The following is an 18,514-nucleotide window of genomic DNA, read 5'->3' on the forward strand; positions in this document are numbered from 1 at the left end:
TGATCTGGAATGCACTGCCTGAGAGTAGCGAAAGCAGATTAATAACTTTTTACAAAGGAATTGGATGAATACTTGAAAGGGCGAAATTGCATGTCTATAGGGAAAGAGCAGGAGTGTGGGACTAATTGGATAGCTCTTTCATTTGTATACATGGGCTAGGAAAATTTACCGTTCAGAAATCGTGTGCCTGAAAGTGCATGTGTATGTATGATGTCTTTAGTAAATAACTTGGTTAAATTTATTGTCTGAGGGTTGCAAAGTATTGAACTAACATGGCTTATGAAGTTGCCACCTTCGTGAGAAACTATGTAAAGGGGATGAAATTGCAGAGAAAACCTGAAGGGGCAATAAGTTGGAAAAAGAATGCTTTTTGTCATCGTAAAATGGTAGAACTAAATATTGTTAATCAATTTCATAACTTTATTTTTCATATTGCAGCAACAAATTTTGCTCAAGCCCGTGCTGCCGAAATCAATGCTTTGTTAAAAGCAGTCACACACAAATCTAGTTCTCAGTTTCTGCAGTCACTACCACCACAGATGCGCAGAAGAGCCATGAGTCACAATATTAAACGTCTCCCAAGAAGGCTTCGAGAAATTGCAAAGAAAGAGGTAAAGCTATTGCAATGAATCAATCCGAATGAAATGCTCTTCTGGATCGTGTAATGGAGGCAAAAGCTCTGAAGTCATTCATTGTCCGTTGCTATGATTGGTGTGTTAATTTTTTAGAGAATGAAGATTAGTTTGAATGAATGGCCTCTCATCTGTACTTTGTGATTATAAAGCAAATTACATGTTACAGTTCAATGACTTTTATGCTGAAGGTGCATAAATAATCTGGGCTTCCTTGTTCCATTAACAAATCTATCTTTGAGTGCACAGCTATATTAGATGTTAGCAATTATTTATGTTCACTTGCTGCTCTAATGAAATGGTCACTTGCAGATTTAGGGGTTCGTGCCCAGTTCCTTGTTCTGATTTCTGTTGCATGAATTTTAATGAAGCATTGCTTTGTTTCAGGATGCAGAATAAACTTACTTGAAATTAACATTTTTTATAATCTAACTTTTAATCAAATATGCTCCCATTTTATAAGTTCAAGTGCAGCTGTTTTAAAACTCCAGTGATAATGTTGTCCTGATTAACTTTATTTCAAGTATTGGTAATAACAGTTAATATGGTTTGTTATTTGTGTTGTTGAGTGGTCAATGTACCTACCTGAAAGAACAATTTGAAAAGGCTTTGTGAAACCTTGATTTAGCAACTTACTAATGAGGCCTTTTCTACAGGTGGAAAAGATTGCCCATTTGAAAAAGGAGCAATCGAAAAGCAAGTCTCGCAAAGCCCGTCGACGACATGGGAACTTGTTACTGGAATTTAATCGCAGACAGCGAAAAAACATTTGGCTGGAGACTCACATATGGCACGCAAAAAGATTCCATATGGTTAAAAAGTGGGGATATTGTTTGGGCAATAAACCAACCACTAAAAGTTACAGAGCATGTTACCGTGCTATGACGAAGCAGTGTCTTCTGCAGGTACCCTGACATTTTTTTTTATCATTTTGTGGAGGAGAATTGCATTCTGTACTATAAGAAATAAATTAAATTTGGGAAGTCCCTATAATTGAATATGCTTACGAATTCATCTTTGACATAGAGTACAAAAGCAAGGAAGTCATGATGAACCTTTTATAAAACACTGTTCAGTCTCAGCTGGAGTATTGTGTCGAATGCTGGGCACAGCACTTCCGGAAGGATGTGAAAGCATTCGAGTTGTGCAAAAAAGATCCACGAGAATGGTGCCAGGGATCAGGGACTTCAGTTACATAGATTGGAGAAGTTGGGGCTGTTCTCCTTAGAGAAGAGAAGATTGATGGGAGATTTGATAGAGGTCTCCAAAGAGTGAGGGGTCTAGACAGCATAGATGGGGGGAAAAACTATTCCCATTGGTGGAAGGGTTGAGAACCAGAGGACACAGATTTAAGGTGATTGGCAAAAGAACCAAAGATGATGTGAAAAACTTTTTTTTACGCAGCGAGTGGTTACGATTTAGAACGCACTGATGAAAGGTTGATGGAGGCAGACTCAGTCATCTCTTTCGAAAGAGAATTGGATAAGCAACGCTACAGGGAAAGGACCAGAATGGGACTAGCTAACTTTTCCAGAGAGCTGGCAGGGTCTCTGTGGGCCAAATGGCCTCCTGTTGTGCTGTAACCATTCCATGATACTTTGCTAAAATTGTTACTGTTAATTTAATGTTTAATACACCCTCCTTCTTCCTTTCCCCCAAAAAAGGTGTATGGGAGAGAAGGACCATTAAAAAGCAAAGGAAGGTTGTCTCTTATAAATTGCTAGGAGAATTCTGGATGAGTGTTGTATAAGTGCCAGCACTGCTTGGTTCACTGTCCACATCTTCACTGGACGATTATGATCTGAAAGCTCTGGACAACATCCTGTTTCAATTCATTTTTTCTTGTTTCCTAATCTCTGTCACCACGATTTTGAGATAATGTGTTTAAATTGTGCCGTGGCCTTGAAAGGCAATCATTCTAGAATGTAGCAGTCGGGCTGCAGAAGAATCCTGAAATGATTTAGAAACTGTTAGAAATTTATATTAGTACATGGACTGTAATGTACTCTGTTTTGGTAGGTTTATGAAGGCATCTTTGTTCACTGTATTCTGTAAAAGATTAATTAGATTTTAGGGGAGGTTGCAATTGAAGTTTGCCACCTGACGTTTCGTCCAGAAATTAATCTGCTCAGCTGTCGGAGACAGAGAAAACTATATTTGGATGGAGCTTCTAGTTAGGTTGTTCACAGGATTTGACGCAATAAATCGGCTCTCATGTACTGCGATCCAATTGAGTGAGAATTTGTATCTACCCTATTTAACAAGTACATTTTTTAAACTTTAAATCTACTGGAAATGATATTGAAAACTAAGTATACCAGATGAATACTACTTTTTGTCCTATGTACTTCTTGGACAAAGGATAACTATTTATCTAGATGACGAAGATAATTGTTTGAATCAATTCAGATGGAGAGATCACTGTATATAATTACCAGTTTATATTCTGGGAACTTTTGGCTGTAGTTTTCATTAGTAATCTTGGAGGTGTTTCTGTCTGCATTTCTTTCAGGATTTGTCTTACTATTGCTGTTTGGAGCTCAATGGTACAGAGGACAATCTCCTGAAGGCTCTTGCACGTTTGAGTAGTAGAGATGCAGGTATTTTCATCATTATTCCCAAATCCAAAATATGTGAACATCATCCTTCATTTTATTCTGTTGTTTCTTGATTAAGAAACAATGTGACATGTTTCCAGACTTTTGGTCACACCTTTTTTGACTCCGTTGCTTGGACTTCATGATGTATGGTAGGCACGAAGCGGAGTTTACTGATATTTACCAGCTCCCCTTGGCGATCTGTAAGATTAGGAACTCTGGGAAATCCTGGATGCCATAGCACCTATGTGACGTGTGTGTTAATTCATCACACAAGTCCCCTTAATCCAATCCATAAAGCTGCCAGGCAATTATAGGACACACAATTCTGTGCTACTTATGTTTCAGTGGATTAAAAACTTTTCACCTGCTGTTTTCATTCTTTTTTGACACAAATGAGCTTTAAGCTAAATAAATTGTCAGTTTCTCCCGTGATGTAGTCCAGAAGAGAGTTTAAAGTGCCTGGGAGGCCACCCCCATGAGAATATGAATAGGTTTTGACACTGTGCACTGCTTTAAGATAGTTTACTAGCTGTGGCCAATCTCTTGAATTCTCTCTCGCTCTCTTGCTCTCTCTCCCACCCCTCCACTCACGATAGTCCCATGGTCCAAACCCACTACCCAATCTTTGTTTACTGGGCTTTGGAATAGCATCACAAGCCCCACTTCCTCTAAGTTTGTAAAGTGTTTCGGAGTAGTTCGAAGACGTCTGCTTGCATTGATTGCATTTCTTCCTCCTCACCCACCTGATGAGAGTTTCTGGCCATGTGACTCTCTGAATCTGTGTATTTCTTTCCCCATCCCAACTAGTAACCCACTCTAGTTTTCCCCCACTTCACCCCATTTTTACCTAAACGCTGATGAAAGGTCAGTGACCTGAAACGTTAACTCTGCTTCTTTCTCCACAGATGCTACCGGACCTGCTGAATATTTCCAGCGTTTTTTGTTTTTATTTTATACCTAAACACTGTGTTTGATCTTGACTCGGATAGTGCAATTCTGTAGGAGATCAACTAGTTAGTGATCAAAACCATTCAACAACTATTTGAGAATGACTAGATAACATAAACACAAACTTTTTTTGTTGTCATTATTCTCCACTGTATATAAAACTTGTCCTGTCACTTTTATTATACCCTTAAATGATCTAATAAATACATCTGTTTTTTTTTTCATTTTGTGGTATTACAGGTGCTACATTTGCCTCTGTGGCCTGCCTGTCTGGGAAGTGTCAAGGGTCATTGGTTCTTTACAAGGCAGACCAATATCCTGAGATGCCACTGGGCCCAGTTACATTCCTGTGGAGGCCGAAAGCACAATCTGAAAGCCTTTCTGAAAATAGACAGCTTTGGATTTGGGCACATCCAGCACTTAAAATGGTAACTCATTTTCATTGTACGCAATACTACTATAATGTAGAGATTTACACCACGATTTACAAGGGAATTAGACAAAATGTAACTTGCAGAACATCTGAAATTACTTTGTGACCAGGTATGACTTTTACTTTTAATTGATTACAGTAGTTTCGAAGAGCATCATATAAGGCAGGGGTTGCCAACACGTCGGTTACAAGTGATTGGTGCCTCGAGTCAGCCTTTGAGCAGCTCGCATAAAGCTTCTGCCCATGCAGTGCAATCGCCTATGTCATTCTGCCTGCATTAATTCACGCATGTGCATTCTGACGTCACTGCAGACATTGTGAGGGATTGTGGGTTGGCTCGACTTATTTTTTTCTTTATCAGAAGTAGCTCTTGCTAAAGAAAAGTTTTGTGACCCCTGATATATGAGGTGACTCCAGCCTGTTTATGCTTCACCTTCCCTTTGCCCACCGTTGCAACCATGCATTCAGCCAACTAGACTCTATACACCGGAATTCCTTCTCTAAAACTCTCTGCTTTTCCATTCCCTCTCCTAAGGCCCTCACTGAAATCCACCTTTGGCCAAGCATTTGGAAACATCCTCTAATCTTTTTATCTTTGCTCAACATCCTTTTTTCCCTCCTTATGCATCGGTGAAGCACTTTGGGATGTTTTTATACATTAAAAGCTTAAAGCTCTATACAAATGCAAGTTTTATATAGTTTGCAAGTATTTCTAGTGTGGGCATAGTGTGTACTTGGATGTAAAACATCATGCTTCCACAAGGAGTAGTTGAGGCGAATAGCATAGATGCATTTAAAGAGAAGCTAGAGAAATATGAGGGAGAAAAGAATGGAAGGATATGCTGATGGGTTAGATGAAAAGCCGTGGAAGGAAGCTCATGTGGAGCATAAAAATCAGCATGGGTCTGTTGGTCCAAAAAGTCTGTTTCAGTGCTGTGCATTCTATACCAATATAAGTTGAGTTGCTTTTCAACGCTAGCTTGACTCAGTGATGACACTCTCAGAATCACGGAATCGTTACAGTGCAGAAGGAGGCCATTTGGCCCATCGTGTCCGCACTGGCTCTCTGAAAGAGCAATTCCCTCAGTCCCATTCCCCTGCCATCCCCCCCATAACCCTTCACGTTCTTCCTTTTCATATAACTGTTTAATTCCCTTTTGAATGCTTCAATTGAACTTGCCTCCACCATGTTTTCAGGCAGTGCATTCCCGACCTTAACCACTTGCTGTGTGAAAAAGTTTCTCTTCATGTCACTTTTGCTTCTCTTACCAAATACTTTAAATCTGTGCTCTCTCATTCTCGATCCTTTCACGGGTGGGAACAGTTTCTCTCTATCTACACTGTCCAGACCCCTCATGATTTTGAATACCTCTATCAAATCACCCCTCAGCTTTCTCTTCAAGGAAAACAGTCCTAACTTCTCCAATCTATCTTCATAACTGAATTGCTCATCCCTGGAACCATTCTCGTGAATCTTTTCTGTACTCTCTCCAATGCTCTCGCGTCTTTCCTAAAGTGTAGTGCCCAGACTTGGCCACAATACTCCAGCTGCAACTGTACTAGTGTCTTTAAACAAGTTCAACATATCTTCCTTGCTCTTGTACTCTATGCCCCTATTAATAAAGCCCAGGATACTGTATGCTCTCTCAACCTGTCGTGCCACCTTCAATGGCTTATGCACTCTGGTCACACGTTCAAGCTCCTCTGCAGGGCAAACGTATATAATTTACACTGACATTTCAATGCAGTCGGTAATGCAGCATTTTTGGAGATGCTGCCTTTTTAAAAAATGAGATGTTGAACTCAAGTTGCATCTGCATGTTCAGTTGAACATAAAAGATCACCGGTCAACTGATAGAAAAATACCTTGCATTTATGCCAGACAGGAAATTTACAATCTGAGGAATGAACAACAGAATAGTGTGCGTTTTTCTTTTACAAAAGTGCTTGTATTTGAAGTGAATACTGGTTGGAAGTAGATCAAAATATATAAATAACTGTAAATAAATAGCTTTGGGGAGAGAAAAAAGAGTGTTATTTGTGTCTTTTATATTTTGTGAAACAGTCAGGAAATATGTGATGTGTGTAAATTTTCGTTACCAGTACAGTATGTAGATATTTAATCTACTCTTGTGTTGTATTGCTTCAGTATATTTACTGTAGGAATATTTCTTCCTAAAGAACATGGCTAACGGAGGGGGATTTTTATTAGACAGTCAGTTTCATATGGTGATGTCCTGTAACTAAGAATTAACTCTCGCACTGGGTAGCAAAACTGGCTAGAGTATTTCAGTGCATCTGCACCTTCTGTGAACTTGCAAACTATTTTGTATCTATATTTGCATCTGAATATGATTTGGAGGTAACCCAGAGTATGCACTTATAATTGTACTTTGCCTTTCTTTAGGACCTATTAACTGAGCTTCAATTGGTCTGTCAATGTTTGGATGCCCCTGTGCCTGAACCAGCTCCTAGTGAATGTAAAACTGTAACACACACAACAGAAAAACAAACCGAAGTGGTTGGCTTGAAAAGAAAACTGCAGGATAAAGCTGAAGAGGAGGTCATACCCGAGAAAAAGATTATAGGCGATGGGACCAGAGATCCATTGAAAACGCTGTCTTGGACATCATTAACTACTGGCATTGTAATCGAGTGAGTACACTACCTTTTATGGAGAAAGGGTATGGCCAGAAATATTGGTTAACAACTAGTTAGCTGGCATTGTTTAAGAAGTGTCTGCAGCTGCTTAAGCTCGAGCTCAGGATTTCCGATCTGGAGTTATAGGAAGGATGAATATTTCTTGGATCGTACGTCCCAGGAGGCGGTCACCCCACAGGCAGTGCGAGTTCAGGATAGTAGGCGGGTGGCCATCCGGAAGAGTAGGAAATGACAGGAGGTTCAGGAGTGTTCGGGGCGTGTGCCACTCTCAAACAGATATTCCGCTTTGGAGACTGCTGGGAATGTGACGCCTTAAAGGAGTGCAGTCCAGACCATGGCACCGATGGGCCAGGGACTGCATAGGAGAGAACAGCAAAGAGTAGAAATGCAGTTGTTGTAGGAAATTCTGTAGTTAGGGGTGCAGACAAGCATTTCTGTAACCGTCATTGAGAGTCCCGCATGGTGTGTTGCCTCCCTGGTACCAGGGTAAAGGACATCATGAGTAGGGTGCAGAATATTCTACAGAAGGAATGGAGTGAGCCAGAAGTTGTGTAGCAAGTCGGCACCAATGACATAGAGAGGGCAGGTATTGAGGTCCTATGGACAGATTTTCACAAGTTAGGGAGGAAGTCGATAAGTAGAACCTTGAAGGTAGTAACCTCTGGATTGTTGCCAGTACCCCACACAAGCAAGAGTAGAAATAGGAAGTTAGAGAGGATCAATGCATGGCTTGATGCTTCGTGCAGGAGGGATTCTTGGGGCATTGGGACCAGTTCTGGGGCAGGAGGCACCTGTTCAAAAGGTATGGGTTGCATCTCAACAGAACTGGGACCAATGTCGTTGCAGGGAGGTTCATTAGTGTTGTTGGGGAGGGTTTAAACTAAATTGGCAGGGGGATGGGCACCAGCATATAGAAGTAGAAAGGAGGAATAAAGACAAGGCTAGAATACATCTCTGTAAATGCATGAAGTGTGGTGAATAAGAAAAATGTTATCGTACTTGGGAAGATGGTAGAGAACAAGGATTTTGAATGACAGGTGAGAGGGGTGGAACAAGGAAAGATGCTCAAAGGAAGAGAAAGTACCAGAGGAGTACATGGTCATGCCAAGGTGTGATATGGTGATAGTGAGCTACAAGCACAAATAGCTGTGTGGGAATATGATGTCGAAAATAATAGAAAAGTGGCTTAAAAAGGTGAGGACTGGAGCTTTAATCATGGATGGCAAAGTGTTCAGAAAAGATAGGGAAGGGTAAAAAAAAAAAAAAGGAGGTGGGTTGGCATTACTGATTAGGGAAGACATTGTGTTTGAAAGAGAGAATATCCTGGGGGGGGGGGTGCAAGACAGAATCTATTTAGTTTGAGTTGAGAAGCAAAAAGAGAATGATCATGCTACTGGGTGTGTTCGACAGGTCTCCAAATTGTGAGAGAGTTAGAGGAGCAAATCTGCAGGGGATATGCAAGAACAATTGGAAGAATGTTAGAGTAAAGTCTGAGGAAGGGGAGAAATTTCTGAAATGTGTTCAGGAGCTCTTCCTTACCAGTCAGTTCAGTCCAACTCTTGTCCATTTCCTATTTGCTGTTAACTATCAGATTTTTATGTAACCGGGCCTATGTAACTTGATCTTTCCCTGAATCAATTTGCGTGCACATTTTGACTGCTGCTCTAGACCTGAGCCCATCGCTCTCTTTTTCCACTTTTGCTCTTTTTTTTTTCCTACTTTTATAATCCCTCCTAGATCCCGCTGTCCTATCATTGTGCCTCCTTTTTGTTTCTCCACTTTCAGGTACTCTTCACTCCCAATTCCTGACCCCCAACCCTTCAGTACTCTTCGACCTTCCTGTTCGCTTGCCGCCATCCCAGGCTTAACACCCTGTTAGATAAGCCTACAGCTTCCCTCTGTGCCTCTCTTGACCTGCTCCAATGGGCTCGTCAAGGCTCTCGATGCTGGCTCATTACGTGCAGCAGCCCCAGTTGCCCTGCCCTGTTCATGTGCTGAGGGCTGATCTTCCAATTTAATTGCTGTCCAACTCATTGTTCCTACTGATGACCCTGTGGATTCTGCCAGCAGATCTGCTATCACCACTCCATATACATCTCCCTCCAGAATGTCCATTCACTTGTGAAAAGACCCTTGCCATCCATGAACTTATTGTGGATGATTGCATTGCCGTCATGGCCTTGAAACCTGGCTTGGGTGATAAAAACCTTTCTCCTTAATGAAGTCTCCCCACCTGGCTACATCTTCCACCATTTGCCCCGTCAAGACCATTGCGGTGGTGGTGTGCCACATATCACCATATCACACCTTGGCATGACCATCTACTCCTCTGGTACTTTCTCTTCCTTTGAGCATCTTTCCTTGTTCCACCCCTCTCACCTGTCATTCAAAATCCTTGTTCTCTACCATCTTCCCAAGTACGATAACATTTTTCTAATGGAGTTAACTTCACTGCTTTACTGACTCCGCACCGAACTTCTTATCTTCAGTGATTTCACCTTCTATCTCAGCTCCACGCTCTCTGCCCTTTGAGTTCATAGAGTCATAGTCGTACAGCATAGAAACAGGCCCTTCGGCCCACCGCATCCATGCCGACCATAATGCCTATCTATACTAATGCCACCTGCCTGCGTTAATTCCATATCCCTCTATGCCTTGCTCATTCAAGTACCTGTCCAGATGCCTCTTAAATGTTGCTAATGTTCCTGCCTCCACCACCACCTCTGGCAGCTCATTCCAGATACCCAATATTCTGTGTGTGATAAATTTACCCCTTTGATCCCCTTTTAAACCTCGTCCCTCTCACCTGAAATCTATACCCTCTAGTTTTAGTCACCCCTACCGTGGGAAACCGACTCTGGCTATCTAGCCTATCTATGCCTCTCATAATTTTATATACCTTTATCATGTCCCCTCTCAGCCTCCTTCGCTCCAGGGAAAACGCACCCAGCCTATCCAATCTCTTTATAACTCAAGCCCTCCAAACCAGGCAACACTCTTGTGAATCTTTTCTGCACCCTCTCTAGCTTTATCACATCTTTCCTGTAGTGCGGCGACCAGAATTGAACATAGCACTCCAAGTGCGGCCTAACCAACGTTATGTACAACTGTAACATGACGTCCCAATTCTTGTATTCAGTGCCTTGGCCGATGAAAGCAAGAATGCCATACGCCGTCTTCACCACCCTGTCTACCTGTGTTGCCACTTTCAGGGAACTATGTACATGCACCCCAAGGTCTGTCTGCTCAACAACACTCCCCAGGGCCCTGCCATTCACTGTATATGTCCTGCCCTGGTTTAACTTCACAAAATGCATCACTTCGCACTTGTCTGCATTAAATTCCATTTGCCAATCCCTTGCCCACTTTCCCAGTTGATCTATATCCTGTTGTAACCTTAGACAACCTTCTTCACTGTCTGCTATACCACCAATTTTGGTGTCATCTGCAAACTTAATAATCATGCCCCCCTACATTCTCATCCAAGTCACTAATATATATGGCAAACAACAGAGGGCCCAGCACCGATCCCTGCGGCTCACCACTGGTCACCGGCCTCCAATTGAAAAACAACCCTCCACTACCACCCTCTACCTCCTATCACCAAGCCAATTTTGTATCCAATTAGCTAGCTCATCCTGGATCCCATGTGTTCAAACCTTCTGGGTCAGCCTACCATGCAGGACCTTGTCAAAGGCCTTGCTAAAGTCCATGTAGACAACGTCCATCGCCCTGCCCTCGTCAATCCTCTTGGTCACTTCCTCAAAAAACTCCATCAGATTTGTGAGACGTGATTTCCCACGCACAAAGCCATTCTGACTATCCGTAATCAGACCATGCCTTTCCAAATGCATATAAATCCTGCCTCTCAGAATCCCTTCCAATAACTTTCCCACCACAGATGTAAGGCTCACCGGCCTGTTGTTCCTTGGTTTATCCCTGCTGCCCTTCTTAAATAAAGGCACATCATTAGCTATCCTCCAGTCTTCCGGTACCTCACCCGTGCCCTCTTATCCTCCCTAAATCTCTCCCTACATGTAAACTCCCCAACCGATATGCACAGCCACCTCCTTGACCTTGCTATCTCGTGTGGTCTTGCAAGTCCCATCGTATCGATCACAGATAAGCCATCTCTGATCACTTCCTTGTATCACTCACCATTCACGTTTCCCCTTCCATGCCCTAACCTACCTCCTTTGTATCCGCCCCCAGAAAAAAAACTATCCCACAATTCATTTTCAAAATCCCACTGTCTAAACTTTGGCCCTTCTTTCGCCACAACATTTCTGCAGCTACTGATTAACTCAATCACACCTTTACCTCCACCTTTGAGGCCCTGGACCCAATAAGGTCATTAGTCTCTCTCTCACTGGCCATTCCCTCATGTATAGTCCCTTAAGTCCCAAGTGACACAGACTTGAAAGGATAGAGCCATAGAAAAATTATGGCACAGAAGGAGGCCATCCAGCCCGTCGTGTCAGTGCTGGCCGTAAAAGCGAGCCGCCCAATCTAATCCCACCTTCCAGCACCTGGTCCATAACCTGGCAGGTTACAGCGCTTCAGGTGCATGTCCAGGTACCTTTTTTAAAAGAATTGATAGGACCATACAAAAATTATGGCACAGAAGGAGGATATGGCAGACAACTAGTTTAGCCACACAACGACAGATCTGGCTGGACCACATTAAACACAATCCGGTCCTGCTCTCATCTGCTATAACTACTCACCATTCTAGGATCATCCTGGAATATAAAGATAAGCCTAGAGCACTTTTCTCTACTGCAAACTATCTTCATAAACCCTTCTCCCCTGTTGTCTCCACCCTCACCTCCAACAATAAGTGTGAGGAGCTCATTTCTAGGTCACTAAAATTGAGACAACCCAATCAGCTGCCATGCCACGTCCCTCCCTTCCACTAGTCCACCAGGCCAAACTTCCTGTAATGCTCCCCCCTGTCCCTAGCCCTACACTTGCATCTTTTAGTTTCTCTCTAAATCTCTCTTCGTGCCCTCTCACGGTTCATTTTGTCCATGAGACCCACCTCCTGCTCCCTCCAACCTATTCTCACTAAACTGCTGACCATCCAACTTCCCCTCTTGGACCCCATGCTAGCTGATGTTAATGCTCTCTCTCTCTTTTCAGGTGTTATTCCTCCTTTAAATATGCTATTATCATCCCTCTCCTTTTTTAAAAAAAAAAAACCTGACCCTCTCTATTCTTGCAAACTACTATGCCATCTCAGGCCTCCTTTCCTCTTCAAAGTCCTTGGACGTGTAGTCGCATCCCAAATCCATATCCTTCTTTCCTGGAACTCCCTGTTTGAATCTCTTCAGTCAGGTTTCTGCTTCTGCCACAGTACCAAAAGAGCACAGAACCAAATGGCATCCTATGTGACTGTGACACAGGTAAATTACCCCTCCTCCTCCTTGACCTGTCTGCAACCTTTGACATGGTTGACCATAAAGGCCTGCTACCAGACCCGAACCCAGTGGGACCCGAAAACATGTCGGGTTCGGGTCGGGCCGCAATTCCGGGTCTGGCATTCGGGCTCGGGTCAGGTCAGGCCGGATCGGAGGTGCCCTATCACCACCTCAGGTAAGTGACTTTAATGGTAATTTACTTTTTGGACTCTAAATGTGGTTTTGTTAGTTATTTTAAGCTTGTGCAGGTAAGGAACAAAGTGAAAAACGGAAGGTTAACTGTTGGTTGGGCGCAGGAGAAAATGGAAGGACTTGGGCTGGCACTGTCTCGGATGGGGTTCTGTCGGGCTTGGGTCACGTCTCATTTGCAGACCCGAGCAGGCCTTTAGTTGACCACACCATCCACCTCCAATGCCTCTCCACTATCATCCTGCTGGATGGGGCTGCTCTCACATGGTTCCATTCTTCTCTATCTAATCGTAGCCAGCGTATCATTTGCAATGGCTTCTCTTCCTGATACTGCACCACTATTTCTGGTGTTCCCCGATGGATCTATCCTTGGCCCTCTCCTGTTTCTCATTTATGTGCTGTTCCTCGGTGACATTATCCAAAAACAAAGTGTTAATTTTTATATGTATGGTGCCTCACCACCTCCCCTCTCAACTCTTCTACTATTGCTAAATTATCAGGCTGCTCATTTTGGGGAAAAATTGGCTGTCCCCTGAAGCTGTTCAGTCTCATCCGCTAACTACATGGCAACATGCACTGTACTATACAGTACTGCTCCACTTCTGGCAGTTTTGGAGTGAAGAAAGGACTGAAACAGGGTTGTGTCCTAGCTTCCCACCCTTATCTCTGACATCTTTTCCATACTCCTGACCTTGCCTTCCCTGCAGATATGGCAGGAGTCTATGTGCACACTAGGTCAGATGGCAACCTCTGTAATCTATCAAGGCTGAAAGCGAAGACAAAAACCCATCACGTCCTCATTAGCGACCTGCGCTAGACTCTCACACGGAAACTCAGCTACAAAGATTCATGGATATCTTTCCCATGCCTGTAACTTGTTGTTCTTGACAATAAGCGTCAAGAAAACAGTGGTCATGGGACAAGATGTTGCATCTCTGCCCCTGCTTGCACTAAACACCCACTGGAAGTGGTTAGCAAATTCTGCTACCTTTCCTGAAAAGGAAGAATGTGGGGGGTTATGGAGAGAAGGCAGGGGAATGGCATTAAGTGAGTTGCTCTTTGGGGGAGCCGGTGCAGACACAATGGGCCGAATGGTGGCCTTCTGCACTCTTAACAACTCTGATTCTGTGGGTCCACGGTGATAGGCGATCTGTCCCTTGATGCAGAACTCGCTACATGCATAGTGAAAGCAACTGCCACCTTTGGCCGACACGTGAAACACCAGTGGGTTAACACCAAGCTGACCCTTAGGACCAAGCTGGTGGTTTATAAGGCCTGTGTTCTCAACACCTTGCTGTATGGCTGTGAAACATGGGTGATTTACTGCTACCGGGAAAAGAAGCTCAATAATTTCTATCTTGGCGATCTGTGGCACATTATGGGTATATCCTGGCAGGACAAAATCTCAAATGTGGCAATCCTGTAAGGCAGAGCTCCCAAGGCAATAATCAAACATCCAGTCGTGAATGGTGGTGGACAATTAAACAACTAACTGGAGGAGGTGGCTCCACAAATATCCCCATATCACAGAATAATTACAGTGCAGGAGGTGGCCATTTGCCCATCGTGTCTGCACTGGCTCTCCGAAAGAACAATTCCCTCAATTCCATTCCCCTGCCTTCTCCCCATAACCCTGCACATTCTTCCTTTTCATATAACTGTCTAATTCCCTTTTGAATGCTTCAATTGAACCTGCCTCCACCATGTTCTCAGGCAGTGCATTCCAGACCTTAACCACTCACTGCGTGAAAAGATTTTTCCACGTGTCACTTTTGCTTCTCTTACCAAATACTTTAAATCTGTGCCCTCTCATTCTCGATCCATTCATGAGTGGGAACAGTTTCTGTCTCTCCCCTCTTCCCCCTCCGCCTCCCCCCATCCCCCCCCCCCCCCCCCCTTCAACACTGTCCAGACCCCTCATGATTTTGAATACCTCTGTCAAATCACCTCTCAGTCTTCTCCTCTCCAAGGAAAACAGTCCTAACTTCTCCAATCTATCTTCATAACTGAATTCCTCATCCCTGGAACCATTCTTGTGAATTTTTTTTGTACTCTCTCCAATGCCTTCATGTCTTTCCTCAAGTGTGGCACCCAGAACTGGACACACTACTCCAGCTGAGGTCGAACTAGTATCTTATATAAGTTAAACATAACTTCCTTGCTCTTGTACTTTATGCCCCTATTAATAAAGCCTGCGACACTGTATGCTTTATTGACTGCGCTCTCAACCTGTCCTGCCACCTTCAATGACATATGCACATCTACACCTAGATCCCTCTGCTCCTGCACCCCTTTTAGAATTGTACCCTTTATTCTATATTGTCTCTCCATGTTCTTCCAACCAAAATGTATCACTTCACATTTCTCTGCTTTGAACTTCATCTGCCATCTGTCTGCCCATTCCACCAACTTGTCTATGTCCTTTTTACAGTTCTACACTATCCTCCTCACAGTTCACAATGCTTCCAAGCTTCGTACCATCTACAAACTTTGAAATTGTACCCTGTATACCAAGGTCTAGGTCATTAATATACATCAGGAAAAGCAAGGGTCCCAATACTGATCCATAGGGGAACTCCACTACAAACCTTCCTCCAGCCTGAAAAACATCCATGAACCACTACTTTATTTCCTGTCACTCAGCCAATTTCATGTCCTCAATGATGGGGGAGCCTAGCACATCAGTGCAAAAGATAAGGCTGAAGCATTTGCAAGAATCTTCAGTAGAAGTGCCGCCTGAATGATCCATCTCAGCCTCCTGAAGTCCCCAGCATTACAGATGCCAGTCTTCAGCCAATTTGATTCACTCCATGTGATATCAAGAAATGACTGAAGGGCCTGGATGCTGCAAAGGCTCTGGGCCCTGACAACGTTCTGGCAATAGTACTGAGACCTGTGCTCCAGAACTTGCTGCGCCCATAACCAAACTGTTCCAGTACAGCTACAACACTGGTATCTACCCAGCAATGTGGAAAATTGCCCGGGTATGTCCTGTACACACAAAGCAGGAAAGTCCAACCTGGCCAATTACTGCCCTACTCTCTAGTCTACTCTCAATCATCAATAAAGTGATGGAAGGTGTTGTCAACAGTGCTATCAAGCGGCACTTGCTTAGCAATAACCTGCTCAGTGATTCTCAGTTTAGATTCAGCCAGGGCCATTCAGCTCCTGACCTCATCACAGCTTTATGGACAAAAGAGCTGAACTCAAGAGGTGAGAGTGACTGCCCTTGACATCAAGACAGGATTTGACCCAGTATGACATCAAGGAGCCCTAGCAAAACTGGAGTCAGTGGGGAAACATGGGGGAAAGAATCTCCACTGGTTGGAGTCATAGCACACAAAGGAAGGTCAATTATCTCAGCTCCAGGACATCACTTGCAGGATTTGTTCGGGGTAGTGTCCTCGGTCCAACCATCTTCAGCTGCTTCATCAATGACCTTCCTTCAATCATAAGTTCAGAAGTGGGGATGTTCGCTGATGATTGCACAATATTCAGCACCAATCGTGACTTCTCAGATACTGAAGCAGTCGGTGTAGAAATGCAGCACGACCTGGACAATATCCAGGCTTGGGCTGAGAAGTGGCAAGTAACATTCGTGCCAGGCAATGACCATCTCCAACAAGAGAGAATCTAGCCATCTCCCTTTGACATTCTATGGCATTACGATTGCTGAATCCCCCACTATCAACATCCTAGGGGTTATCGTTGACCAGAAACTGAACTGGAGTAGCCACATGAATACCATGGCTACAGGAGTAGGACAAAAGCTAGGAATCCTGCGCTGCATATCTCACCTCCTGACTCCCCAGAGCCTGTCCACCATCTACAAGGCACAAAAGTCAGGAGTGTGATGGAATACTTTCTACTTCCCTGGATGGGTGCAGCTCCAAAAACACTCGAGAAGCTCGACACCATCCAGGACAAAGCAGCCCGCTTGATTGGCACCCTGTCTACAAACATTCACTACCTCCACCACCGTCGCACAGTGGCAGCAGTGTGTACCATCTACAAAATGCACTGCAGCAATGCACCAAAGCTCCTTTGACAGCACCTCCAAACCTGTGGCCTCTACCACTTAGAAGGACAAGGGCAGCAAATGCATGGGAATGCCACCACCTGCAAGTTCCCATCCAAGCCACACACCATTCTGACTTGGAACTATATTGCTCACACACCATTCTGACTTGGAACTATATCGCTGTTCCTTCATTGTCGCTGGGTCAAAATCCTGCAACTCCCTTCCTAACAGCACTGTGGGTGTCCCTACCCAACATGGACTACAGCAATTCAAGAAGGCGGTTCACAAGCACCTTCTCGAGGGCAATTCGAGATGTGCAGTCAATGCTGGCCTAGCCAGCAATGCCCAAATCCAATAAAAAAAACGAATAAAGAAAAAAAAGAGGTGGTTTCGGTGGATCGGACAAGTCCACAGGATTTCCAGGACAGTCGCATATCCAAGGACCTTCTGTTTTGTGAGGTAGCTGGGGCCAGATGGCCAGTGGGGCGCCCAAAGTTCTACTTCAAGGATGCTTGTAAGTGTGACAGTGAAGACCCTAAATGTTGACTATCGCACCTGGGAGTCACTAGCTGGCGCAAGAGGGAAATGGCAGCACATCCTATGGACTGGTGTGCACTGCCACGATGACCAGTTGCTACAGCAGCTTGACAACATGTCACTTGGCAGCTTCACATGCAGCACTTGTGGCAGAACCTGCCTCAAGGATTGGCCTTCACAGCCATCAGCAAAGGAGCACCAAGAGAAGACACCTCACTTAAGTAGATTGTTTGTTTGTTGCTGTCCATCATCTTTGGTTGCTGGAAGGATGCCAACCATCCAACATCCAGTATTGGATGAACAGAACTTTCCTCTAATTAATTACTGAGAAGACGAAAACCATTGTTTTCTGTCCCTGCTTCAAACTCCGTTCACTCGCTACTGACTCCAGCCCTCCCTGGCATCAGTCTGAGACTAACCTAGTCTGTTTGCAACCTTGATGTCAAGTTTGGCCCCGAGATGAGCTTCCAACCTCGTTATTTGTGCCAACACAAAGACCACTTATTTCCACCTCTAACATAAGCGGCGCAGTGGCTCGCACTGCAGCCTCACGGCTCCAGCGACCTGGGTTTGGTTCTGGGTACTGCCTGTGTGGAGTTTGCAAGTTCTCCCTGTGACCGCGTGGGTTTCCTCCGGGTGCTCCAGTTTCTTTCCACATGCCAAAGACTTGCGGGTTGATCAGTGAATTGGCCATTGTAAAAATTGCCCTTAGTGTAGGTAGGTGGTAGGAGAATTGAGGGAAGGTGGGGATGTGAGAGGGAAAATGGGATTAATGTAGGATTAGTATAAATGGGTGGTTGATGGTCGGCATGGACTCGTTGGGCCGAAGGGCCTGTTTCGGTGCTGCATCTCTCTATGATTCTATGACTACTTCACCCCTGTCTTAGGTGATCTGCTGCTGAAGCGCTCATTCGTGCCTTTGTTACCTGTAGACTTCATTATTCCAACACGTGTCCTGGCAGGTGTCTCATGTTCTCTCCACCATAAACTTGAGGTCATCCAAAACTCTGCTGCCCATGTCTTAACAAGCATCAAGTCTTATTCACCTATCATCCCTGTGCTCACTGACCTAC

The 18,514-nt window shown here is 44.1% G+C and overlaps 1 protein-coding gene across 3 annotated transcripts in view; it reads left to right on the top strand.

Annotated features, from left to right (window-relative positions):
* The window catches only part of pop1 (POP1 homolog, ribonuclease P/MRP subunit), a 77,438-nt gene that overhangs the window by 17,764 nt on the left and 41,160 nt on the right, over positions 1–18,514 (top strand). For all 3 annotated transcript variants that reach the window (XM_068031146.1, XM_068031148.1, XM_068031147.1), the window contains exons 5-9: positions 439–611; positions 1,289–1,537; positions 3,145–3,232; positions 4,421–4,608; positions 7,021–7,268. In XM_068031146.1, the coding sequence (XP_067887247.1) occupies positions 439–611; positions 1,289–1,537; positions 3,145–3,232; positions 4,421–4,608; positions 7,021–7,268 (946 nt within the window). The remainder of the gene's footprint in view (positions 1–438; positions 612–1,288; positions 1,538–3,144; positions 3,233–4,420; positions 4,609–7,020; positions 7,269–18,514) is intronic.

This window comes from Heterodontus francisci, chromosome 5 (genome assembly GCF_036365525.1).
Source record: "Heterodontus francisci isolate sHetFra1 chromosome 5, sHetFra1.hap1, whole genome shotgun sequence".
NCBI lineage: Eukaryota > Metazoa > Chordata > Chondrichthyes > Heterodontiformes > Heterodontidae > Heterodontus > Heterodontus francisci.